This window comes from Oncorhynchus masou, chromosome 5, assembly GCF_036934945.1.
Source record: "Oncorhynchus masou masou isolate Uvic2021 chromosome 5, UVic_Omas_1.1, whole genome shotgun sequence".
In the NCBI taxonomy this organism is placed as follows: domain Eukaryota; kingdom Metazoa; phylum Chordata; class Actinopteri; order Salmoniformes; family Salmonidae; genus Oncorhynchus; species Oncorhynchus masou.
Window position 1 is genome coordinate 76,634,787 of NC_088216.1, and position 27,752 is coordinate 76,662,538.

Sequence of the window (27,752 nt, forward strand, 5' to 3'; positions counted from 1 at the left end):
CTGGGACACTGTAAAGTCCATGGAGAATACGAGCACCTCCACCCAGCTGCCCACTGCACTGAGGCTAGGAAACACTGTCACCACCGATTAAATCCATGATAATTGAGAATTTCAATAAGCATTTTTCTACGGCTGGCCATGCTTTCCACTTGGCTACCCCTACCCCGGTCAACAGCTCTGCACCCCCCACAGCAACTTGCCCAAACTTCCCCCATTTCTGCTTCACCCAAATCGAGATAGATGATATTCTAAAAGAGTTGTAAAATCTGGACCCCTACAAATCAGCTGGGCTAGACAATCTGGACCCTCTCTTTCTAATACAACAATTGCAACCCCTATTACTAGCCTGTTCAACTTCTCTTTTGTATCATCTGAGATACACAAAGATTGGAAAGCTGCCGCGGTCATCCCCCTCTTCAAAGGGGAGACACTCTAGACCCAAACTGTTACAGACCTATATCTATCCTACCCTGCCTTTCTAAGGTCTTCGAAAGCCAAATTAACAAACAGATCACCGACCATTTCGAATCCCACCGTACCTTCTCCGCTATGCAATCTGGTTTCTGAGCTGGTCATGGGTGCACCTCAGCCACGCTCAAGGTCCTAAACGATTTCATAACCGCCATCAATAAAAGACAATACTGCAGCAGTATTCATCAACCTGGCCAAGGCTTTCAACTCTGTCAATCACCACATTCTTATCGGCAGACTCAACAGCCTTGGTTTCTCAAATGACTGCCTCGCCTGGTTCACCAACTACTTCTCAGACAGAGTTCAGTGTGTCAAATCGGAGGGCCTGTTGTACGGACCTCTGGCAGTCTCTATGGGGGTGACACAGGGTTCAATTCTCGGGCTGACTCTTTTCTCTGTATATATCAATGATGTCGCTCTTGCTGCTGGTGATTCTCGGATCCACCTCTATGCAGACGACACCATTCTGTATACTTCTGGCCCTTCGGACACTGTGTTAACTAACCTCCAGACGAGCTTCAATGCCATACAACTATCCTTCCGTAGCCTCCAACTGCTCTTAATTGCAAGTTAAACTAAATTCATGCTCTTCAACCGATCGCTGCCCGCACCTGCCTGCCTGTCCAGCATTACTACTCCGGACGGTTCTGACTTAGAATATGTGGGCAATTACAAATATCTAGGTGTCTAGTAAGACTGTAAACTTTCCTTCCAGACTCACATTAAGCATCTCCAATCCAAAATTAAATCTGGAATCGGCTTCCTATTTCGCAACCAAGCATCCTTCACTCACGCTGCCGAACATAACCTCGTAAAACTGAATATCCTGCCGATCCTTGACTTCGGCGATGTCATTTGGATGCAGTCTATCACAGTGCCATCCGTTTTGTCACCAAAGCCCCATATACTACCCACCAATGTGACCTGCATGCTCTCGTTGGCTGGTCCGCACTTCATATTCGTCGCCAAACCCAATGGCTCCAGGTCATCTTTAAGTCTTTGCTAGGTAAAACCCTGCCTTATCTCAGCTCACTGGTCACCATAGCAGCACCCACACCGTAGCACGCGCTCCAGCAGATATATTTCACTGGTCACCCCCAAAGCCTATTCCTCCTTTGGCCGCCTTTCCTTCCAGTTCTCTGCTGCCAATGACTGGAACAAACAACTCATATCTCCCTCAATAACCTTAAGCATCAGCTGTCAGAGCAGCTTACAGATCACTGCACCTGTACATAGCCCATCTGTAAATAGCCCATCCAACTACCTCATCCCCATATTGTTTTTTTTGTTGCTCCTTTGCACCCCAGTATCTCTACTTGCACATTCATCTTTCACTCCAGTGTTTATTTGCTAAATTGTAATTACTTTGCCACTACGGCCTATATATTGCCTTACCTCCCTGATCTTACCTCATTTGCACACACTGTATATCAATTTTTTTCTATTGTGTTATTGACTGTACGTTTGTTCATTCCATGTGCAACTCTGTGTTGTTGTTTGTGTTTCCCACTCTTTTGCTTTATCTTGGCCAGGTTGCAGTTGTAAATTAGAACTTGTTCTCAACTGGCCTACCTGGTTTTTAAATAAAGTTGAAATAAAATACAAAATAAAAAAGTTGTCTGTGGGCTTAGGGTCATTGTCCTGTTGGAAGCTGAACCTTCGCCCCAGTCTTAGGTCCTGAGCGCTCTGGAGCAGGTTTTCATCAAACCTGCTGCTGAAAACATCCTGACAGCATGATGCTTCCACCCCCGTGCTTTACTGTAGGGATGGTGCCAGGTTTCCTCCAGTTGTGTGTGGTGGTTAATTTTTTTACTATCAAATGAGGAGAGACACACTCATCACACAAGTCAGAGTTATACTTAACTAAATCTTTATTTACTTATTAATAAGGGAGCAGGTTAACTTCTTATGGGCAGGTGGGACGGTAGCATGCCACCTGGCCAACATCCGATGAAATTGCAAAGTGCGAAATTCAAACTACATTATTATACATTTTTAACTTTCATAAAATCACAAGTGTATTACATCAACATAAAGCTTAACTTCTTGTTAATCCAGCCGCGGTGTCAGACTTCAAAAATACTTTATGGCGAAAGCAAACCATGCGATTATCTGAGGACAGCACCCCACATATAGTGCCTTGATAAAGTATTCGGCCCCCATGAACTTTGCGACCTTTTGCCACATTTCAGGCTTCAAACATAAAGATATAAAACTGTATTTTTTGTGAAGAATCAACAACAAGTGGGACACAATCATGAAGTGGAACGACATTTATTGGATATTTCAAACTTTTTTAACAAATCAAAAACTGAAAAATTGGGCGTGCAAAATTATTCAGCCCCCTTAAGTTAATACTTTGTAGCGTCACCTTTTGCTGCGATTACAGCTGTAAGTCGCTTGGGGTATGTCTCTATCAGTTTTGAACATCAAGAGACTGAAATTTTTTCCCATTCCTCCTTGCAAAACAGCTCGAGCTCAGTGAGGTTGGATGGAGAGCATTTGTGAACAGCAGTTTTCAGTTCTTTCCACAGATTCTCGATTGGATCCAGGTCTGGGCTTTGACTTGGCCATTCTAACACCTGGATATGTTTATTTTTGAACCATTCCATTGTAGATTTTGCTTTATATTTTGGATCATTGTCTTGTTGGAAGACAAATCTCCGTCCCAGTCTCAGGTCTTTTGCAGACTCCATCAGGTTTTCTTTCAGAATGGTCCTGTATTTGGCTCCATCCATCTTCCCATCAATGTTAACCATCTTCCCTGTCCCTGCTGAAGAAAAGCAGGCCCAAACCATGATGCTGCCACCACCATGTTTGACGGTGGGTATGGTGTGTTCAGGGTGATGAGCTGTGTTGCTTTTACGCCAAACATAACGTTTTGCATTGTTGCCAAAAAGTTCAATTTTGGTTTCATCTGACCAGAGCACCTTCTTCCACATGTTTGGTGTGTCTCCCAGGTGGCTTGTGGCAAACTTTAAACAACACTTTTTATGGATATCTTTAAGAAATGGCTTTCTTCTTGCCACTCTTCCATAAAGGCCAGATTTGTGCAATATACGACTGATTGTTATCCTATGGACAGAGTCTCCCACCTCAGCTGTAGATCTCTGCAGTTCATCCAGAGTGATCATGGGCCTCTTGGCTGCATCTCTGATCTGTCTTCTCCTTGTATGAGCTGGAAGTTTAGAGGGACGGCCAGGTCTTGGTAGATTTGCAGTGGTCTGATACTCCTTCCATTTCAATATTATCGCTTGCACAGTGCTCCTTGGGATGTTTAAAGCTTGGGAAATCTTTTTGTATCCAAATCCGGCTTTAAACTTCTTCACTACAGTATCTCGGACCGGCCTGGTGTGTTCCTTGTTCTTCATGATGCTCTCTGCGCTTTTAACGGACCTCTGAGACTATCACAGTGCAGGTGCATTTATACGGAGACTTGATTACACACGGGTGGATTGTATTTATCATCATTAGTCATTTAGGTCAACATTGGATCATTCAGAGATCCTCACTGAACTTCTGGAGAGAGTTTGCTGCACTGAAAGTAAAGGGGCTGAATAATTTTGCACGCCCAATTTTTCAGTTTTTGATTTGTTAAAAAAGTTTGAAATATCCAATAAATGTCGTTCCACTTCATGATTGTGTCCCACTTGTTGTTGATTCTTCACAAGAAAATACAGTTTTATATCTTTATGTTTGAAGCCTGAAATGTGGCAAAAGGTCGCAAAGTTCAAGGGGGCCGAATACTTTCGCAAGGCACTGTACATGAAAAACATATTTCAACCAGGCAGGTGCGACACGAAAGTCAGAAATAGCGATATAAAAAATGCCTTACCTTTGATCTTCTTCTGTTGGCACTCCCAAAGGTCCCAGTTACACCACAAATGGTGCTGTTGTTCAATAATGTCCTTCTTTATATCCATAAAAACTCAGTTTAGCTGGCGTGCTTCAGTCAACATTCCACCCAGTTTCCCTCCATCAAAATGCATACAAAATGAATCCCAAATGCAACTAATAAACTTTTCCAAACAATGTTTATAATCAAACCTTAGGTACCCTAATATGCAAATAAATTATCAAATTTAAGACAGATAATCATTATTGTCTTTACCGGAGAAAAATACTAAAGAACTCTCTTCCGCACGCTTGGAAACACTACAGCCAAAATGGGAGCCACCTAGAAAAACTACAATATCTGGCTCATTTTTCCAAACACCAGCCTGGAACTCTTTCTAAAGACTGACATCTAGGGGAAGCCCTAGGAACTGCAATCTGGGAGGACTTGACCTTATAATTAAAGTGATAGCCATTGAAAATAGAGGTAGGCTGATTTTTATGATTTTTTTTGTCCTCGGGGTTTCGCCTGCCATATCAGTTCTGTTATACTCACGTAATTTTAACAGTTTGATCAGACCAGGTGAGAAACGAACACAGGTGAAATCAATGAACAAAAATGAAAGACAGGGCTTCGTTCTAGAACACAAAGAAACAGGGCTATGTTCAAGAACACAAAGAAAAAGAACACGAGGTTGACTAAGAAAAGAAAAGCAGAACCTGACAATGCTTTGGAATGCAGTCTCTTTAGGTTTATCACCCAAAGACACCGCACATCTTCTGTTAGTGTTAAATCTCCCAGAGGCCCATCCTCAGTTGAACACACACAGATGAGTGTTATAACAACCAGTTATTATGTTGCATAAAACCATTTAATGCAATAACAGTATTATAACATAATCTTGTAATTTCTCTCACACGTGACGTTTGGCATTCAGGCTAAAGAGTTTAATCTTGGTTTCATCAGACCAGAGAATCTTGTTTCTCATAGTCAGAGTCCTTTTGGTGCCTTTTGGCAAACTCCAAGTGGGCTGTCATATGCCTTTTACTGAGGAGCGGCTTCTGTCTGGCCACTCTACCATAAAGGCCTGATTGGTGGAGTGTTGCAGAGATGGTTGTCCTTCTGGAAGGTTCTCCCATCTCCACAGAGGAAGTCTGGAGCTCAGTCAGTGACCATTGGGTTCTTGGGTTCCATTGGGTTCTCCCTGCCCAAGGCCCTTCCCCCCAGATTGCTGAGTTTGGCCAGGCGGCCAGCTCTAGGAAGAGTCTTGGTGCTTCCGTACTTCTTCCACTTAAGAATGATGGAGGCCACAGTGATCTTGGGGACCTTCAATGCTGCAAAAATGTTTGGTACCCTTCCCAGATCTGTGCCTCGACATAATCCTGTCTCTGAGCTCTATGGACAAGTACTTCGACCTCATGGCCTGGTTTTTGCTCGGACATGCAATGTCAACTGTGGGACCTTATATAGACAGGTTAGTGCCTTTCCAAATCATATCCAATCAATTGAATTTACCACAGGTGGACTCCAAGTTGTTTAACCATCTTAAGGATGATCAATGGAAACAGGATGCACCAGAGGTCAATTTTGAGTCTCAAAGCAAAAGGTCTGAATACTTATGTAAATGCATTTTACATTTTCAATAAAGCAAACATTAAAAAATGTTTTTTGCATTGTCATTATGGGGTATTGTGTGTAGATCAATGAATAAGACTGTAATGTAACAAAACGTGGGATAAATCAAGGGGTCTGAATAGTTTCCGAATGCACTGTAGTTCATGGAAAATGCAGTTGAGTAATAGTCCTACGGCATTTCCTAAACTCGGTCCTGGGGACTGCAAGGTGATTACGTTTTGGTTTTGTCCCTAGCACTACACAGCTGATTCAAATAATCAACTAATCATCAAGCTTTGATCATTTGAATCAGCTGTATAGTGTTAGGGCGAAACCAAAATGTACAATCCTTGAGGTCACGAGTTTGGTAAACGCTGCCTCAATTAATCTAAAAGTTTATGAAATTCCATCAGAAGTACTGAAATAGTAACCTCATTAAGTTAAAGGAGCCCAGTAAAACGATCTCATGGAGCTGATCCAACAGTGAACAAGTCTGTCAAATACAATTGTACGATCTTAATTTGATCACTCTTTTGTTGCTGAGAATTTTCCTGCATCTTTCATGATTTGCATAAATTCACTGAAAACCCACACTAACACAAAGATGTTTAAACAGTATTACACTTCATGTAGCCTACTTTTGGCCAGCTAATAGCCTAATCACCAATCAAGCAACATAATAGACTAAACATACAAATCCTGTTGCTGCAGAATTATTTTTCTTTGACAATATAGGTCAAATTAAGATCTGACACTTGTAAGAAGAGTTTGTTGACTCAGTCTCTCTTTGTGTGTAGGCTGATCCATGCCAAGAGGTTAAACAACACCAACCTGCTGTTTGTGGTGGCAGAGAAGATGCCCTGCAACACCTGTGAGGTGGAGAAACTCTCCCAGGCGGAGACAGAATGTATCCTTGCCAACACATACACATCTGCTATTGGGAGCCTTCTCCGCTCATTTCTTTATCTCTTTATCGACTTGTTTATAAGAGTGGCTTTTCACATTCAACTGACTGGTGCTAATGTCAAACCATTTAAATTTGGGTTCAGTCCAGTTCACCCCTTGATGTCTATTCTAACTACAGCATCTGTATTAAGTGTTTATCGTTGTGTTACATTATTTTATGGCATAAACCTGTGGGAGAGGAAGCTATGGGGCGGGTGTGTGTAAACACGTGGAGACTTGGAGAGTGACTATATAGGTAGTGTGAGTCATTCCTTAACCACGCCTCTTCCAGTCAAGGAGGATAACCCATCATGTGAGGACATGAGTGCAGCGAGGTATCGAAAAGGGCCCGCTGTGTGCTACGACTACAATCTTTCTGTAAGACTTACAACTGACTGTACAACTCAGCAGACCCTACAATAAACATATACTGTAAATATGCTGATGCGCATAGATTCTATTTTCACTAAGAAGACACACACTAAGAATATTTATTTTTTATTTTCAAAAATTCTACTGTATGACTAAAAATGTCTCCTTTACTCTCCAGGAGAACACATCAGACTGTGGGCGGGGCCACTCCTTCCACCCCTCACTCCAGACCCTGCTCATGATTCAGCTCTTCCTCCTCTATCCAATCGCCAGCCCTCATATTCTGTCCCTTTTACTTTAATTTTCCTCCAGTCTGCTCTCCCCAGCTCTTTGTCCATCCTAAAGCTCCCACCCTCTCCCCTCTATGCTCCGCCCCTGCTCTAGTCATAGGTTATAATGGGACTTCCTGTCACTGCAACTTGGAAGCCTTGAGTACCGCGCTACTGTACCCAGCTAGCTTCAATTGTTGTTGCTTAGTGACAGTTGCAGGACCTTTATGTTCTCAGCGAGTTGCATACCTTCATCCATGGGAAGAGATTCAAACGGTTGGTGTTCCAACCACCACAATTATCAGAGGCTATGTCAGAAAAGAAAAAAGACCCCATCCCCACCCGCATCAACAAGACGAGTGACAAGTGAAAAGACAAGTTGGATGCCATGTCACAGAGCTCCAACCGTCATGGACACAGCAGAGTTTAGGTTGTCTGTTTGTGCCTCTGTTAGTCAGATGGGATGAAGAGACATGGCCTCCATCTCGCTCACTCATCTCTGACCTGATCAGTTTCATCGCTCTGTCATGTGTCTCTCATAATGGGCTGCTGTACGGATCATTCAGACATCCTTAGCTACTGTAACAAGAAAATTAAGGAAAAAAAGAACTTAAGTATACAAAAACATACAATTATAAACTGTTGAAGTGTTGAGTATTCAAAGCACATGTTAGGGTATCATTTGCAATGAAAGTTGTTACATTAATTTATTTATGCACTATATCTACTTCTTGCCAAAATGAGAGACTTTGATGTGGTCTTGTTTTTATAACCAAGTGAAAGGAAAAAGAGAAATCCAGAAAGGAAAACTAGAGAAATAGTGTTAGGAATATCTGAGTTGGCTGAATTCAAATTCTTCTTGTACACCTCTACTGTTCTCCACTTGAAGTTAGAACTGTTTCTGCCCCTGGAAGCACAGTGTTATATTTATAATCATGGTAACATGGAACTATTCTATGAAATAGTTGTCACGTTGTATAAAATGGAGACAGGCGCAGGAATAAATAATAGGGGGTTTTAATACTCCACCCAAAAATACAACACGCCATGAAAGACACGGGGATAAAGCCCAAAACAAACATGTATACAAAAACACAGGGATGTAACCCAAACAAAAGAGCGAGGTTAAACCTCTAATAAATACACGGGACGAGACCCGCAATACACTACACAGGACGAAACCCGTAATAACAAATGCACAACAATACACGGGACCCGTAAATAACGAGTACACAATACACGCAGAAAGCCGAAACAACAAGGCACAGGAACTCACAAGACCAACAGACATGGGAACAATAACCGACAAGACATTGGTGAACAGAGGGCACATATATACAATTACTAATCAGGAGAATGGGAATCAGGTGTGCATAATGAGACCGTTCAGTGGCACCTAGAAGCCTGTGACGTAGACCTCCGGAACTGGTGCACGGAATGAGCAGCAGTACCGGGGGAATCCGTGACACATTTGATTATCATAGTTGACTGATGTTAGTTAATGAATTGGTAATTATGTGTCCATCATCATAGATGACTGATGTTAGTTAATGAATTGGTAATTATGTTTCCAAATCGGACAAAGCAAATTATAACTTTTCCCTTGCAAAAATAATTCAAATATTAGGCTACACCAATGTATTATGAATCAGTATTAAGCCTCTGAAAAGTCTGAACGTTTGGGCTTCATTGCTGTATGTGGTGTGTACTTTCCCACTCTCCACAGACTAATTGAATCGTTGTTTCCACGTCATTTCAACAAAATGACATTGAACCAACGTGGCATAGACATTGAATTGACAATTGTGCTCAGTGGGATCCTTTCTGATCAGTGGACATTCTGACTGAACTCTACTCCTAACCCAGTGAAAGCTAACCCCTCTGCCAATCCTCATACAGCCACTCCACCAGGTCCACTAATGTTCCTAGGACTATATTTGTATGTGTGTAATATCTGTTGTCACCACAGCAGAGCAGATATACTAATATCTATTCAGACTGGCCCATAAGTATCTCGTTTTAGTTGCAGGTAGGTTTTGGCAGAACTTAGCTTGTATTACCTTTGACAGACGCTGTGTAACTTCAGACCATTTGCTGCTGGGGGATTGGGGTTTAACATTTCCCACATAAAGGAATGCAGCCGAGGCCACTACAACTTACTGTACGGTGATAACTGACCTGCAGTCTGGGTTTTCTGTTACATGTCATTCTGATCCATTTGAAGTGAAATGTCATTAGACTCCATGTTTTGTTGTCATAGTGCCTTGATGCACTTTGTTTTGGAAAGCATTGTCTCTTGAGCTACTGTACAGTACCTTTATAGAAGAGGCACCCTAATGGCTGTGGAGCTACAGGATCTTTATAGAGCAAGTCTGTTGGCTATATATCTATGGTAGCTTTATAGAGACACCATATTGACTAGACGTTATTGTAGCTCAATGTTGACTTTCGATTGGCTGTGGCTCCTGGCTGCTGTACCATTCCAGGGCTACCTGATTGCTACCAGATAGGGTCGCTGTACAGTACCTTTACAGAGCCATCTATAGAGCTAAACTATCAGTATAAATCGACTTAACTGGTCATAGATCTACCTTTATAGGGTCACCTGACCGCTATCATTGCGTTTCTGTCTGAACCGTATGTGCGTTTGTGTTTGTGTATGGGTGTATGTTTGTTTTAACCCTCAGAGGGAATGTCTTTAAAACTGGGTTGAGAGGATGGGGAATGACAGTTGTGGTAGCGTAGCTGTTTGTTGTTCCAATTCCAATGGAAGAAGTGTTATATCAGATGTTGTTATGGAGGGGGAAAAAATATTTTACAAAAAAAAAAAAAGAATCCAATCGATTTTTTTCTCACCGGTTTGCTCAATATATTGTCATGAGGGAGCTGCATACTGTATGTGACCCCTGTATTCACAGAGGTGTTCAAAAATAATGTTTAATATGTCCGTGTGTTTCTGTTTCAAAGGATACATAGTGACTAAGCCTCTCTAAATGCCTTAGTGTTTCAGTGTTCTCCCTCTTATACACACGCGCGTACACACACACACCGTGAGCCTCCCAAATTTTCACTTTCTCCACAGACTTTCCCAATCCAGAATGTTGCACTCTGGATTTAAAGAGGTTTAGGTTTTGATGTGTCCGTCCGTCAATATAAAATGGTGTGAGTTTCTTGTACACATTGCTGCTTGGACTGGAGGACTTTCATAGTTTACATTGACTCTGAATCTGTATTGACTCTGAAATCCCTCCACCCCACCTCACTGTTAACGTAACATCTAAACCCCAAAACCTCCTTTACTGTAACCATAAATACACGCATAATGTACAGTGAACAATATCATTTTTGGCAAGACAAACTGTTTCGTAACAGCATATTTAGATTTTTTATTTTAAATAGGCAAGTCAGTTAAGAACAAATTCTTATTTACAATGACAGCCTACCCCAGCCCAACCCTGACGATGCTGGGCCAATTGTGCACTGCGCTATGGGACTCCCGATCACAGCCGATTGTGATACAGCCCAGGATTGAACCCAGGTCTGTAGTGACGCCTCTAGCACTGGAATGCAGTGCCTTAGACCGCTGCCCCACCCAGGATCCCCATCTCAGTGAAAGACTGGACCAAATAGAAACTCAGAATCTGACTTTTGCAATTGTCTCCTTTCAATGTTAGGGTCCACCATTTTTGAAATTCCTCGTATAGATAGTCCTGTTGCATTTTATTGTTTTATTATATCACAGCATTTGTTTGTCCCTCTGTTGTCCCTCCGTCAATGAAGGTTACATTCGCTGTGGAAATGTACCCCTGTGACTTTCTCTGGCTCAGCAGCAGACACAAGCACTAACAAATGTGCACATTCAGACATGCAGTTACACACTTATGCACCCACATGCACAAAGCACACACATGTAACACTAACAGTTATACCTACACATGCACAGCTGGGGGATGTTCAGCTCTAGACTGAAGTAAGCCAGGGATGTCTATTCCCTGTGTGGGATGTCAGAGGCTGGCTCAGGGTGTGGGTCTCCATAGAACAGCATGGGACCGTGTCAAACAAAAGGTAAAATAATCATGATTTGTATGTCTGTGTGTCTGTGTGCTGAGGGACACAGGTCGGTTTTCTGTGGTTTGAATTTTTTTATTTTTGCTCTAAAAAAAAAGAAGGGGGAAAAGGGCAAGTTTGGGGTGAGAGGACCTGGTCTGGTTTACAGCCAGCCCTAAAGGGAGGGTCTCCACGTGGCCCTGCCCCTGCCTACCCTTGCGGTGTCTGTGCGTCTCTGTGGGAAAGACACGTGTGTATGTGATTCTGTAGTCTGTAGTCTGGTGCTATGTGACCATGTTTGACAAATGTGTTTAAAAAAAAAACAGTAACAAAAAATTAATAAATTCAGTCAAATTCTAAGTGAAGTAAAAAAAAAAGGAATAAAGTAAAGATAAGTTTGAGATCTAAACTGTTTTTATTTTTATTTATTTTCTGTGGGTGTCTGAGTGTGTATGTGTGTGCGCGGAAGATTTAGCTCCCTCTCGCTGGGCATTGGTCCATGTCGCTCCATTCTTTTGTACTGATAAAGCAAAAAAAAAAAGAAGAGGGTAAAATTTGTAAAATATTGTGTCTGTGACTCCTTGTAAAATATTTTCAAATTGTTTATTACAGAGAATCAGTTATTAAATAATGTTCATATTTTTCACTTCATTTAAATGTCTGGTGTTTGTTTTTACGTCTCTGAAATGCCAGGACTCATGTCCAGTATATACCTACTTTATAGCAGGGCACACCTGATTCTAATAATCTGCTGGTTGATAAACTGAACCAGGTTAGTTGCAACTCGGGATGGGAGTGAAAACTTACAGGACGGTAGCTCTCCAGGAACAGGGTTGGAGACCCCTGCTGTATAGTCTACATACACACAGTTCACATACACTATTATCATCAGTAACCTATTTACAGGTCTCCAAAACATCACACTAACAAATCCTCCCTACTAGCTTTTGACAAATATTATACAACGGGTGGGTCTAATCCTGAAACTGATGTATATTCCACAAGTTACCAACAACACACATAGTCGATTTTATATATAAAGAAATGTTAGTAGGTTTTCAACGTATAGTGTTGCATCCATGAACAGATATCCCAATGACACTGAACAACAACACAACGTACTGAGAAAGTCAGTGAGAGCCGTGTGCCACGTGGCTGGGTCATCCAGATAGCATGGATGTCCTGCTGCTTTCATCACCAACACCTTGTGATTGGCTAGCTTCCTCAGGTTGTTCAGAGAAACCTCCTTTAGCTGAGCATCCTGGTCTCCATTGACAATCAGAGACGGAGTCTGGAATGAAAGTAGAGGAGGCTAGTTCAAATAAACTGTTACCCAATCTCACATACAAAGGCCGGGTTTCAATCTGATCGTAGGTTGTAGACAATACGGCTTTAACAGGCCATTTCCAATTCCCAGGCAGTCACACAGAGCACCCAAACACAGACATGTTGCATAGGAGCAAAGCCAGTGTTCGCAACAATCACTGACCAACCAGAGAAGAGAAGAGAGGAAAGAGCTATAATCGCTCAGTACACACCTGCACGCACCTGTATGCTGATGTACTGCTCTATTGTGAATTTCTCAGTGCAGATGGGAGCCACAGCAATGTATGCCCGGACCAGAGCCTTGTGCTGGAAGAGGAAGGGCAGGGAGTACATGCCACTGACAGAAGGACTGACTACCACGACTGGCCCCATCCCCAGGGCCACACACACCTGCTTCAGGAACCCACCAGGGGCCAGCTCTCCTACAGCGGATGGGGCCACTGATGACTTAGACTGACCAAAACCTGGGGGCGGGGGGAGGGGAGAGGAAGAGGCAGATGGAGTTACAGGTCAGTGATTCATTGAGTCATGAATTATATTTTTGTTGATCAATCAACTCCTCAACTACTAATTTACTACTATTCTCACAACCGAAGCTCACCTGGTAGGTCGATGGCCACAGCACAACAGCCAGCTTTGGCCAATGTCTCCAGTGTACCTATATTGAGCCAATTCTCAGATGAGAAACAGATGCCGTGCAGAAGTAGGATGGACAGATTGACTTCACCTGTAGCCGGTTCAGCTTGTCTGTAAAACAGAGGGGCCTTGCACGATTCCACATGCAAGCTCCCTTCTGTCATTTTAGCAGCACACATCCTATGAAGGGGGTTAAAAAATAATAATACAGCCTAAATATAATCACCAAATATTTGAAGAAAGAAGGTGAAAAAGTAAATTAAAGCCAAAGTCTGTAACATTTCCAATGCCTTACATCCAATAGTCCTGTTTAAGGCTATTGTCCAGCCTGGTCTCATGAACTAGATGTAACAAAGTAAATGTAAATCCGGGACACTGAAATTAGTACTGTATGGTATGGTTATAATACAGAAGTTTACTTAATGCAAAAACAAAGTGAGGGTAGTTGGTCGGGGTGGATGGGTGGGCGTATTTACAACATATTGTACGGATTGCAATTCGTAATATACAGTATCATAGGAAAAGGATGATGACATCCACAAATTAATACACCATACTAAATATAAAATATCAAACTAAATGGAGGTAGACAGATTTACGTCTACTGTTACATCTACCCCATGAGTCCAGGTTGTAGCATCATAAAATACAGTATATTGTAAACAAATGTATGGCACATTAGCACTACAGATATTACGTCATAAAAATAAAGTGATATCTGCATGTGTAAATGAATTTAATCTCCTACATTGGGCCTGTTAGGGCCTCATTGATTGTATCTAATGTCTGTATGCAATTTGTTTAGTGTTGTGCATGTAGTGAAGGCTAGCTTCATTGTCGCATTTTAATGTTAGCCACCAATTGAAATGTAGGAAGGATTCTTGTCAAGTTTTCTGTAATCGATCTCCAGGGAAAGTTACAGCTCATAGCTCGTATTGCCCACAGGCACACATTGTCATGTATCTGCCTGTGATCAAAGTTCACATTTATTCAAAATTATTTGCTTAGCCTAGATTTTGATGCATGTAAGACAAATGTATCTTTACATTCACGCTGTCTTGAGTGGTTTCTCTCTGAACTATAAGTGGGAAGGCTGCAGTGTTGCCAACTAATTTTCAGGGTAAATTGCTAGAGGCAGGTTGATTTGTTGCTGAATTACTTTGTGATGTCATTGCGTGATAACGTAAAACTGCGTCATTACGTAGAATACACAATAACATTACTCAAATAACTCAAATTGTCTGGCCATCAAATATGATATGACATTTGTTCAGGTACAGACACCCACTCCTTTCTGTACAATTTTGATTGAGACATGTTGATTGATGTTGTAAGTTCTGTTCAAGATCAAACATTCATGACCAACTATATTCATTGGGTTTGACTCGTCGAAACCGTACTACTGCTACTGCAGTCAGCCAACAATGATTTGCAATTTGCTGAAATTGCTGCTGCCTATGCACGAGTTGAGCGCCTGCTGCTGACGTCACCCACAATGCACTTTTGCAGCCAGGCACGTGTCATTAAGAGGGAAAATACGGGCATTTCAGCGTTAGTCACTTTTCAAAAGTTGCTAAAAGTTCAAAATACATTTTTAAAAGTAGCTAAATTTGTTGCTAGGTGCTGTTTGAAAAAAAAAGTTGCCATGGTAGTCTGAAAAGTTGCTAAATCTAGCAACAAAAATGCTAAATTGGCATCACTGGATGGCTGTGTGGTCTCACTTTTCCCCTGAAAAAGTCAGTCTACTGTAATCTTTGTGGTCGTTTGGATTCTACTGACGTCCAGTGGTGATCACGCGTATTGCCGAGGCTCATAAATTAAGTGTTACACTGACTTGAGTTGATATTTTAGGCTACATTGTATTAATGATTCATGTACTTATCGATTGGTTGTCTTTTGGGGGTAAGCGGCTCTGTTTGATTAGCTTGCTACATGTTCACGTGTGGGTGGACGGGATAAAGTCATTATTCACACTGATTTAGTAACTTTGGATTTTCCCGTCTAGTAAACGCCACAATATATATTTTTTAATCGGGTTCTTAATTTTTCGCCGTGTTCTACCCTAATCCATTTCGTTGAAACACGACAGCCTAGAGGAACTGACTGAAAAAAATCCTCGTATCTGCTTCCATTCAGCACTGCTCTCATTCTTTACCTTAGACATGCAACTCATTCTTTCCTGTGTTTTCCTGGCATTTTGGAGGGGATTGGTCATAGGTAAGAAGAAAATATATATATTTTTTGTAATTCTATTTAGGAGACAATTGACAGTAGATTAATGTGCCAAGTAGTATCTATTTTAATGTAGCTGGAATTGGTTTATTGAATTTATTGTTGAGTTGTGTCTTTTTGTTGGTTACACATTATATTCCTTGGTCAGCTCATTTTACAAAGAAATAGTATGGAAGTGACTGCAGCGAAAACGATTAGGTGGCATTTTAGTTTGGTTATTAATGGGATCAGTAATGTTACAGACTGCATTCTATCAAGTGGGTGATTCCGTCAGTTGAAGAGTTTTGATAGGGGAAAGGAGACACTTGTCCACCCGTGGAAGCTTCACAAAAATGGTGTAATGGTCCAAAGGTCTTGTGTGCTCAGTCAGACCCATGCACAAATGTTGTTCAGGAAAATAGCCGATACACAGACAGCTGGGTACCCAACACATGTCATACTTTTCAGAATTCAGTAAATAGGCCTAGTGATTGTAAGTTAGAACTTCTAACCAAAGCCCTTCTGAAACAACCCTAATTTGTAATAAACTCCAGTAAGATAGTGGTTAGATTGAATAAAAATAAAAATTAGGACTGTGTTTTTTGTGTTTGGCCATAGGGTCCCGTTGTCCTCTGAATGACTTCCAGCGTTCCGAGGGAAGGGAGCTGGTTCCGACCTCCTGGAACTCTGCACGGGTGCTGATACTGCCAGGGCTGATGCTGGAGGACTGTGCCAGACGATGCTCAAATACACTGGACTGCAGGTACCCTGGAGTGTTGTACAACCTCACTACAACACCTAGCAATCTTAGCGGTTAAGGTGTTGGACACAGGTTTGAGTTCCAGTCAGACTACCCCCAAATTCTTAAAAAATATAACACAAGCTTACATGAAAACTCCTTGGAAAAGAAAGCGTGCAGGTAAGATCATGGACATCATGGACACCCCATCTTTTAAAGACTCTCCACTGGCAGACGGTTAAGGGGCCCTATTCAGTCAACATTGTGGAAGTTCATCTTGACAGCGTGATTGAAATTTAAAGGCTGCATTCACGGTAAATGCTGCATATGTCGGCTCAATCGGAAATTACCTTTGAATTTCTAGCACGGAATCTGTAACGCTTCAGCTATACAGATTGAATAGAGCCCTGGGTCAATCATGAAAAAAATGGCCTCCACCTGAACAGTTTCTTCCCCCATGCTGTGGCCCTCTTCCCGCAATCTGTGGCTCTCATCAACCGGCCAGCGGGCTCATAGGAATTACGCTATATATACACAAGTATGTGGACACCCATTCAAGTTAGTGGATTCAGCTATTTCAGCCACACCCGTTGCTGACAGGTGTATAAAATTGAGCACACACCCGTGCAATCGCCATTGACACGCATTGGCAGTAGAATGGCCTTACTGAAGAGCTCAGTTACTTTCAACGTGGCACCGTCATAGGATGCCACCTTTCCAACAAGTCCATTTTGGACATTTTTCCCCTGCTAGACCTGCCCCGGTCAACTGTAAGTGCTGTTATTGTGAAGTGGAAATGTGTAGGAGCAACAACGTCTCAGCCGCAAAGTAGAGGGCCACACAAACTCACAGAACGGGACCGCCGAGTGCTGAAGCGCGAAGAGCTTAAAAATCGTCTGTCCTCAGTTGCATCATACATTTACATTTACATTTAAGTCATTTGGCAGACGCTCTTATCCAGAGCGACTTACAAATTGGTGAATTCACCTTATGACATCCAGTGGAACAGCCACTTTACAATAGTGCATCTAAATCATTTAAGGGGGGGTGAGAAGGATTACTTTATCCTATCCTAGGTATTCCTTAAAGAGGTGGGGTTTCAGGTGTCTCCGGAAGGTGGTGATTGACTCCGCTGTCCTGGCGTCGTGAGGGAGTTTGTTCCACCATTGGGGGGCCAGAGCAGCGAACAGTTTTGACTGGGCTGAGCGGGAACTGTACTTCCTCAGTGGTAGGGAGGCGAGCAGGCCAGAGGTGGATGAACGCAGTGCCCTTGTTTGGGTGTAGGACCTGATCAGAGCCTGGAGGTACTGCGGTCCCGTTCCCCTCACAGCTCCGTAGGCAAGCACCATGGTCTTGTAGCGGATGCGAGCTTTAACTGGAAGCCAGTGGAGAGAGCGGAGGAGCGGGGTGACGTGAGAGAACTTGGGAAGGTTGAACACCAGACGGGCTGCGGCGTTCTGGATGAGTTGTAGGGGTTTAATGGCACAGGCAGGGAGCCCAGCCAACAGCGAGTTGCAGTAATCCAGCCGGGAGATGACAAGTGCCTGGATTAGGACCTGCGCCGCTTCCTGTGTGAGGCAGGGTCGTACTCTGCGGATGTTGTAGAGCATGAACCTACAGGAACGGGCCACCGCCTTGATGTTAGTTGAGAACGACAGGGTGTTGTCCAGGATCACGCCAAGGTTCTTAGCGCTCTGGGAGGAGGACACAATGGAGTTGTCAACCGTGATGGCGAGATCATGGAACGGGCAGTCCTTCCCCGGGAGGAAGAGGTTCAGCTTGAGGTGGTGATCCGTCATCCACACTGATATGTCTGCCAGACATGCAGAGATGCGATTCGCCACCTGGTCATCAGAAGGGTGAAAGGTGAAGATTAATTGTTTGTCGTCTGCATAGCAATGATAGGAGAGACCATGTGAGGTTATGACAGAGCCAAGTGACTTGGTGTATAGCGAGAATAGGAGAGGGCCTAGAACAGAGCCCTGGGGGACACCAGTGGTGAGAGCGCGTGGTGAGGAGACAGATTCTCGCCACGCCACCTGGTAGGAGCGACCTGTCAGGTAGGACGCAATCCAAGCGTGGGCCGCGCCGGAGATGCCCAACTCGGAGAGGGTGGAGAGGAGGATCTGATGGTTCACAGTATCGAAGGCAGCCGATAGGTCTAGAAGGATGAGAGCAGAGGAGAGAGAGTTAGCTTTAGCAGTGCGGAGCGCCTCCGTGATACAGAGAAGAGCAGTCTCAATTGAATGACTAGTCTTGAAACCTGACTGATTTGGATCAAGAAGGTCATTCTGAGAGAGATAGCGGGAGAGCTGGCCAAGGACGGCACGTTCAAGAGTTTTGGAGAGAAAAGAAAGAAGGGATACTGGTCTGTAGTTGTTGACATCGGAGGGATCGAGTGTAGGTTTTTTCAGAAGGGGTGCAACTCTCGCTCTCTTGAAGACGGAAGGGACGTAGCCAGCGGTCAGGGATGAGTTGATGAGCGAGGTGAGGTAAGGGAGAAGGTCTCCGGAAATGGTCTGGAGAAGAGAGGAGGGGATAGGGTCAAGCGGGCAGGTTGTTGGGCGGCCGGCCGTCACAAGAAGCGAGATTTCATCTGGAGAGAGAGGGGAGAAAGAGGTCAGAGCACAGGGTAGGGCAGTGTGAGCAGAACCAGCGGTGTCGTTTGACTTAGCAAACGAGGATCGGATGTCGTCAACCTTCTTTTCAAAATGGTTGACGAAGTCATCTGCAGAGAGGGAGGAGGGGGGAGGGGGAGGAGGATTCAGGAGGGAGGAGAAGGTGGCAAAGAGCTTCCTAGGGTTAGAGGCAGATGCTTGGAATTTAGAGTGGTAGAAAGTGGCTTTAGCAGCAGAGACAGAGGAGGAAAATGTAGAGAGGAGGGAGTGAAAGGATGCCAGGTCCGCAGGGAGGCGAGTTTTCTTCCATTTCCGCTCGGCTGCCCGGAGCCCTGTTCTGTGAGCTCGCAATGAGTCGTCGAGCCACGGAGCGGGAGGGGAGGACCGAGCCGGCCTGGAGGATAGGGGACATAGAGAGTCAAAGGATGCAGAAAGGGAAGAGAGGAGGGTTGAGGAGGCAGAATCAGGAGATAGGTTGGAGAAGGTTTGAGCAGAGGGAAGAGATGATAGGATGGAAGAGGAGAGAGTAGCGGGGGAGAGAGAGCGAAGGTTGGGACGGCGCGATACCATCCGAGTAGGGGCAGTGTGGGAAGTGTTGGATGAGAGCGAGAGGGAAAAGGATACAAGGTAGTGGTCGGAGACTTGGAGGGGAGTTGCAATGAGGTTAGTGGAAGAACAGCATCTAGTAAAGATGAGGTCGAGCGTATTGCCTGCCTTGTGAGTAGGGGGGGGAGGTGAGAGGGTGAGGTCAAAAGAGGAGAGGAGTGGAAAGAAGGAGGCAGAGAGGAATGAGTCAAAGGTAGACGTGGGGAGGTTAAAGTCGCCCAGGACTGTGAGAGGTGAGCCGTCCTCAGGAAAGGAGCTTATCAAGGCATCAAGCTCATTGATGAACTCTCCGAGGGAACCTGGAGGGCGATAAATGATAAGGATGTTAAGCTTGAAAGGGCTGGTAACTGTGACAGCATGGAATTCAAAGGAGGCGATAGACAGATGGGTAAGGGGAGAAAGAGAGAATGACCACTTGGGAGAGATGAGGATCCCGGTGCCACCACCCCGCTGACCAGAAGCTCTCGGGGTGTGCGAGAACACGTGGGCGGACGAAGAGAGAGCAGTAGGAGTAGCAGTGTTATCTGTGGTGATCCATGTTTCCGTCAGTGCCAAGAAGTCGAGGGACTGGAGGGAGGCATAGGCTGAGATGAACTCTGCCTTGTTGGCCGCAGATCGGCAGTTCCAGAGGCTACCGGAGACCTGGAACTCCACGTGGGTCGTGCGCGCTGGGACCACCAGATTAGGGTGGCCGCGGCCACGCGGTGTGGAGCGTTTGTATGGTCTGTGCAGAGAGGAGAGAACAGGGATAGATAGACACATAGTTGACAGGCTACAGAAGAGGCTACGCTAATGCAAAGGAGATTGGAATGACAAGTGGACTACACGTCTCGAATGTTCAGAAAGTTAAGCTTACGTAGCAAGAATCTTATTGACTAAAATGATTGAAATGATACAGTACTGCTGGAGTAGGCTAGCTGGCAGTGGCTGCGTTGTTGACTTTGTAGGCTAGCTGGCAGTGGCTGCGTTGTTGACACTACACTAATCAAGTCGTTCCGTTGAATGAATAGTTTCTATAGTGCTGCTATTCGGGGGCTAGCTGGCTAGCTAGCAGTGTTGATTACGTTACGTTACGTTAGAAGAACGACAATAGCTGGCTAGCTAACCTAGAAAATCGCTCTAGACTAAACAATTGTCTATGATACAAAGACGGCTATGTAGCTAGCTAGCTACGATCAAACAAATCAAACTGTTGTGCTGTAATGAAGTGAAATGAAAATGTGATACTACCTGTGGAGCGAAGCGGAATGTAGACCGGGTTGTTGAAGTTCTATTCTATTCGGTAGACGTTGGCTAGCTGTTAGCTAGCTAGCTAGCAGTATCTCCTACGTTAAGGACGACAAATAGCTGGCTAGCTAACCTCGGTAAATTAAGATAATCACTCTAAGTCTACACACTCTAAACTACACAAGTATCTTGGATACGAAGACAGCAAAGACAACTATGTAGCTAGGTAACACTACACTAATCAAGTCGTTCAGTTGAGTGTAATAGTTTCTACAGTGCTGGTGGACGTTAGCTAGCTGCTGGGCAGATAGCAGTGTAGACTACGTTAGGACGACGGAATATGATAATTACGCAATTATCTTTGATACAAAGACGGCTATGTAGCTAGCTAAGGAGAGATTGCTAAGATTAGACAAATCAAACCGTTGTACTATAATGAAATGTAATGAAAAGTTATATGAAAAGTTATACTACCTGCGGACCGAAGTGTAGATGCGACCGCTCGCTCCAACCCGGAACCGGAAGCGCACACACACACACACACACACACACGCATCACTCACTACCGGGTTCTAAACTGCCTCTGGAAGCAACATCAGCACAATAACTTTTTGCAGGGAGGTTTATGAAATGGGTTTTCATGGCCAAGCAGTCGCACACAAGCCTAAGATCACCATGCGCAATGCCAAGCTTCGGCTGGAGTGGTGTAAAGCTCACCGCCATTGAACTCAAGAGCAGTGGAAACGCATTATGTTGCGTGATGAATCACGCTTCACCAATGGGCGAATCTGGGTTAGGCGGATGCCAGGAGAACGCTACCTGCCCCAATGCATAGTGCCAACTGTAAAGTTTGGTGGAGGAGGAATAGTGGTCTGGGGCTGTTTTTCATGTTTCGGCCAAGGCCCCTTAGTTCCATTGAAGGGAAATCTTACCTCTTCAGCATACAATGACATTGTAAGCGATTCTGTGCTTCCAACTTTGTGGCAACAGTTTGGAGAAGGCCCTTTCAGTGGGGAAGAACTGGCCTGCAAAGAGCCCTGACCTCAACCCCATCGAACACCTTTGGGAAGAATTGGAACGCAGACTGCGAGCCAGGCCTAATCGCCCGACCTCACTATTGGTCTTTGGTCTTGTGGCTGAATGAAAGCGAGTCCCCGCAGCAATGTTCCAACATCTAGTGGAAAGCCTTCGCAGAAGAGTGGAGGCTGTTATAGCAGCAAAGGGGATCAACTCCATATTAAGGCCCATGATTTTGGAATGAGATGTTCGACGAGCAGGTGTCCACATACTTTTGGTCATGTAGTGTAAGTGACTTTGCATTGAACCAATTACTGCACCTTGTCATCAATGACCTCTAATACAAATCTGCACTATACTGCATTTGCACCAGTGAGGCTGCTGAGGGGAGGACAGCTCATAATAATGTCTGGAACAGAGTGAATGGAATGGCATCAAACACATGGCGTGTTTGATGTATTTGATACCATTCCACTAATTCCTCTCTGGCCATTACCACGAGCCTGTCTTCCCCAATTAAGGTGCCACCAACCTCCTGTAATTTGCACTATGTAGACCTCTGTACAACATTGTATACATTTGCCATGGCAACATCCTTCCCTCTGCTTATATAGAAGTATCCCCTCTTTAAATGGTATATTCCCACTGCAATCAGCCTAAACTCCAGAGTTTTATGTTTACTGTACTGATATTGAATACTCTGTATGATGTCTTTGTGGACTTGTGTTTCTATTCTGTTTGTATATTGTCTGTTGCTGGCAGCACCTTCTCACTAAGGAAAATTCTGGGTATTCCATGTGTAAATGTACTTTGACGAAATAAAGGAGATTCTAATTTCACCAGAGCCTTCAACTACGAGACGCGTCCCTCCATCACCTGTAAACAGCTGCCATGGGTGGAGGATGGCAGCAACGCAGAGGTCAAGAGGAACGTCAACTGTGACCTTTATGAGAAGAAGGGTAAGCTTTGTGGTCAAAGTGAGGTCATGTTCTCTGTCATTTTTGTCATTTTACTACAAATTGTAGTGTCAGTAGTATGCTGTGATTTTAGTTTGAAAACATATTTTTTTTTCTGTGATGTGCAGTCTACGTAAGAAAGTGCATTGTGGGTAAAGGAGAAGACTATCGAGGCAAGGTGTTCATGACAAAAAGTGGCCATACTTGTCAACAGTGGTGGTCAAAGTTCCCACACGATCACAGGTAATATCATCCCATTGATTTCTAAGAGTTGTTGTTTGGAAGCTGAAAACATGACCCAGAAGAATATATAATACGATATGTCTCTGTCTCTCTCACACACATGCTGTTGCTATACTTGTCATAGATGGACACCCACAGCCACTAATGGCTTGGAGCTGAACTACTGCAGGAACCCAGATGGGGACCGCATTGGGCCATGGTGCTACACCACTGATCCAGAACGGCGTTATGAGACCTGCAATATCCCCCACTGCAAAGATGGTACATCCAATTCTGTTATAAAATTCCAGCAGTTGAAGGATTGCAACTGCATATGTTTCTAAGGATAATGTGATAACACTATGTGTGTATGTATGTATTGTATTTGAACTTATTATCTGTTAGGCACAGTGACATGTCTGTTAGGCACAGTGGACATGTCTGTTAGGCACATTAGACATCTGTTTAGCACATTGAACATATCTGTTTAGCACATTGAACATATCTGTTAGCGACAGTGGACATGTCTGTTAGGCATAGTGGACATGTCTGTTTGGTACAGTGGACATGTCTTTTTGGCACAGTGGACATGTCTGTCAGGCACAGTGGACATGTCTGTCAGGCACAGTGGACATGTCTGTCAGGCACAGTGGACATGTCTGTTAGATACAGTGGACATGTCTGTTAGATACAGTGGACATGTCTGTTAGCGACAGTGGACATGTCTGTTAGATACAGTGGACACGTCTGTTAGATACAGTGGACACGTCTGTTAGCGACAGTGGACACGTCTGTTAGCGACAGTGGACACGTCTGTTAGCGACAGTGGACACGTCTGTTAGCGACAGTGGACACGTCTGTTAGATACAGTGGACACGTCTGTTAGATACAGTGGACACGTCTGTTAGATACAGTGGACACGTCTGTTAGCGACAGTGGACACGTCTGTTAGCGACAGTGGACACGTCTGTTAGCGACAGTGGACACGTCTGTTAGATACAGTGGACACGTCTGTTAGCGACAGTGGACACGTCTGTTAGCGACAGTGGACACGTCTGTTAGCGACAGTGGACACGTCTGTTAGCGACAGTGGACACGTCTGTTAGCGACAGTGGACACGTCTGTTAGCGACAGTGGACACGTCTGTTAGATACAGTGGACACGTCTGTTAGCGACAGTGGACACGTCTGTTAGCGACAGTGGACACGTCTGTTAGCGACAGTGGACACGTCTGTTAGATACAGTGGACACGTCTGTTAGCGACAGTGGACACGTCTGTTAGCGACAGTGGACACGTCTGTTAGCGACAGTGGACACGTCTGTTAGATACAGTGGACACGTCTGTTAGCGACAGTGGACACGTCTGTTAGCGACAGTGGACACGTCTGTTAGCGACAGTGGACACGTCTGTTAGATACAGTGGACACGTCTGTTAGCGACAGTGGACACGTCTGTTAGCGACAGTGGACACGTCTGTTAGCGACAGTGGACACGTCTGTTAGCGACAGTGGACACGTCTGTTAGATACAGTGGACACGTCTGTTAGCGACAGTGGACACGTCTGTTAGCGACAGTGGACACGTCTGTTAGCGACAGTGGACATATCTGTTTTGATCACAGAGAACAACACAGTGTTGTTACAAATTGTGTGTGTTTGGGTTTGTGCACAGAGGTGTGTATCACATGTAATGGTGAAGACTACAGGGGTCAGGTTGACCACACAGTGAGTGGCAGAGAGTGCCAACGTTGGGACCAGCAGTACCCACACCAACACATCTACCAGCCTGAGAAGTATGTCTGTCCACCCAGCGCTATTATCACCTACCACAACCACCACCACTATAACCACCACTACAACCACCACCACTATAACCACCACTACAACCACCACCACTACAACCACTACAACCACCACCACTATCACCACTACCACTATCACCACTACTACCACCACCACCACTATCACCACCACAACCACCACTACAACCACAACCACTACAACCACCACCACTACCACCACTACAACAATCACCACTACCACCACAACAACCTCCACCACTATCGCCACTACAACCACCACTACAACAACCACCACCACTACCACAACTACAACAATCACCACTACCACCACAACAACCTCCACCACTACCACCACAACAACCTCCACCACTATCACCACTACAACTACCACCACTACAACTACCACCACTACAACCACAACAACCTCCACCACTATCACCACTACAACCACCACTACAACTACCACCACTATCACCACTACAACTACCACCACTATCACCACTACAACTACCACCACTATCACCACTACAACCACCACCACTATCACCACTACAACCACCACCACTATCACCACTACAACCACCACCACTGTAACCACTACAACCACCACCACAATCACCACTACAACCACCACCACTACAACCACCACCACTATCACCACTACAACCACCACCGCTATCACCACTACAACCACCACCACTATCACCACTACAACCACCACCACTATCACCACTACAACCACCACCACAATCACCACTACCACCACTACAACCGCCACCACTATAACCACCACCACAACCACCACCACAACCACCACTACAACCACCACTACCACCACTAAAACCACCACTACAACCACCACCACTATCACCACTACAACCACCACCACTATCACCACTACAACCACCACCACTGTAACCACTACAACCGCCACCACTACAACCACCACCACTATCACCACTACAACCACCACCACTATCACCACTACAACCACCACCACTATCACCACTACAACCACCACCACTATCACCACTACAACCACCACCACTATCACCACTACAACCACCACCACTGTAACCACTACAACCACCACCACAATCACCACCACTACAACCACCACCACTACTATCACCACAACCACCACTATCACCACTACAACCACCACCACTATCACCACTACAACCACCACCACTATCACCACTACAACCACCACCACTATCACCACTACAACCACCACCACAATCACCACTACCACCACTACAACCACCACCACTATAACCACCACCACTACCACCACCACAACCACCACTACAACCACCACTACCACCACTAAACCACCACTACAACCACCACCACTATCACCACTACAACCACCACCACTATCACCACTACAACCACCACCACTGTAACCACTACAACCACCACTACCACCACTACAACCACCACCACTATCACCACTACAACCACCACCACTATCACCACTACAACCACCACCACTATCACCACTACAACCACCACCACTATCACCACTACAACCACCACCACTATCACCACTACAACCACCACCACTATCACCACTGTAACCACTACAACCACCACTGTAACCACTACAACCACCACCACAATCACCACCACTACAACCACCACCACAACCACCACCACTACAACCACCACCACTACTATCACCACAACCACCACTACAACCACCACTACCACCACTACAACCACCACTACAACCACCACCACTATCACCACTACAACCACCACCACTATCACCACTACAACCACCTCCACTACCATCACTATAACCACCACTACAACCACCACCACCACTACAACCACCACCACTATCACCACTACAACCACCACCACTATCACCACTACAACCACCACCACTATCACCACTACAACCACAACCACCACCACTATCACCACTACAACCACCACCACTATCACCACTACAACCACCACCACTATCACCACTACAACCACCACCACTATCACCACTACAACCACCACCACTATCACCACTACAACCACCACCACTATCACCACTACAATCACCACCACTGTCACCACTACAACCACCACCACTATCACCACTACAATCACCACTACAACCACTATCACCACTCTACAACCACCACCACTGTAACCACTACAACCACCACTGTAACCACTACAACCACCACTATCACCACTACAACCACTACAACCACCACCACTACAACCACCACCACAACCACCACTACAAACACAACCACTACCACCACTACAACCACCACCACTACAACAATCACCACGACCACCACTACAACAATCACCACGACCACCACCACTACAACAATCACCACGACCACCACCACTACAACAATCACCACGACCACCACCACTACAACAATCACCACGACCACCACTACAACAATCACCACTATAACCACCGCTACAACCACCACCACTACAACCACCACCACTATCACCACTACAACCACCACTATCACCACTACAACCACCACCACTGTAACCACTACAACCACCACTATCACCACTACAACCACCACCACAATCACCGCTACCACCACTCCAACCACCACCACAATCATCACTACAAGCACTACCACCACTACCACCACTACAACCACCACCACAATCACCACTACAACCACCACAACCACTACCACCACTACAACCAGTACCACTACAACTATAACCACTACAACCACTACCACAACCATTACAACCACTACCACTCTTTTACGTGTTTTTTGTTGTAGGCCTATATGCCTTTGTACAGTGCATTTGGAAAGTATTCAGACCCCTTCACTTTTTCAAAATGTTACT

The 27,752-nt window shown here is 44.8% G+C and overlaps 3 protein-coding genes across 4 annotated transcripts in view; 2 read left to right on the plus strand and 1 right to left on the minus strand.

The window, feature by feature from the left end:
* The window catches only part of LOC135540277 (voltage-dependent calcium channel subunit alpha-2/delta-2-like), a 308,846-nt gene extending 296,642 nt beyond the window's left edge, over window positions 1-12,204 (plus strand). For both annotated transcript variants that reach the window (XM_064966836.1, XM_064966837.1), the window contains exons 36-38: window positions 6,718-6,827; window positions 7,158-7,243; window positions 7,416-12,204. In XM_064966836.1, coding sequence (XP_064822908.1) covers window positions 6,718-6,827; window positions 7,158-7,243; window positions 7,416-7,538 — 319 coding nt within the window. In that variant the 3' untranslated portion in view covers window positions 7,539-12,204. The remainder of the gene's footprint in view (window positions 1-6,717; window positions 6,828-7,157; window positions 7,244-7,415) is intronic.
* LOC135529899 (putative protein-lysine deacylase ABHD14B) lies at window positions 11,278-13,694 on the minus strand. Its single transcript, XM_064958309.1, has 4 exons — window positions 13,481-13,694; window positions 13,102-13,343; window positions 12,667-12,844; window positions 11,278-11,348 (listed from the first exon to the last, which is right to left on the minus strand). Exons 1-4 carry the CDS (start codon window positions 13,692-13,694, stop codon window positions 11,278-11,280), a joined length of 705 nt encoding a protein of 234 aa, XP_064814381.1.
* A 1,743-nt stretch (window positions 13,695-15,437) lies between these two features.
* LOC135540279 (hepatocyte growth factor-like protein) overlaps window positions 15,438-27,752 on the plus strand; it is a 28,849-nt gene continuing 16,534 nt past the window's right edge. The window contains exons 1-6 of the mRNA XM_064966838.1: window positions 15,438-15,732; window positions 16,345-16,489; window positions 22,777-22,892; window positions 23,018-23,132; window positions 23,257-23,393; window positions 24,782-24,902. Of these exons, the coding sequence (XP_064822910.1) occupies window positions 15,678-15,732; window positions 16,345-16,489; window positions 22,777-22,892; window positions 23,018-23,132; window positions 23,257-23,393; window positions 24,782-24,902 (689 nt within the window). The 5' untranslated portion in view covers window positions 15,438-15,677. The remainder of the gene's footprint in view (window positions 15,733-16,344; window positions 16,490-22,776; window positions 22,893-23,017; window positions 23,133-23,256; window positions 23,394-24,781; window positions 24,903-27,752) is intronic.

Bases quoted from the DNA above. Each gene is read 5' to 3' on its own strand.
- LOC135529899 (XM_064958309.1), bottom strand. From the start codon at position 13,694: ATGTGTGCTGCTAAAATGACAGAAGGGAGCTTGCATGTGGAATCGTGC. The intron at 13,344-13,480 runs GTGAGCTTCGGT...CCCCGCCCCCAG, and splicing joins TGTGGCCATCGACCTACCAG to GTTTTGGTCAGTCTAAGTCA. The intron at 12,845-13,101 runs GTGCGTGCAGGT...CTTTCATTCCAG, and splicing joins AGCAGTACATCAGCATACAG to ACTCCGTCTCTGATTGTCAA.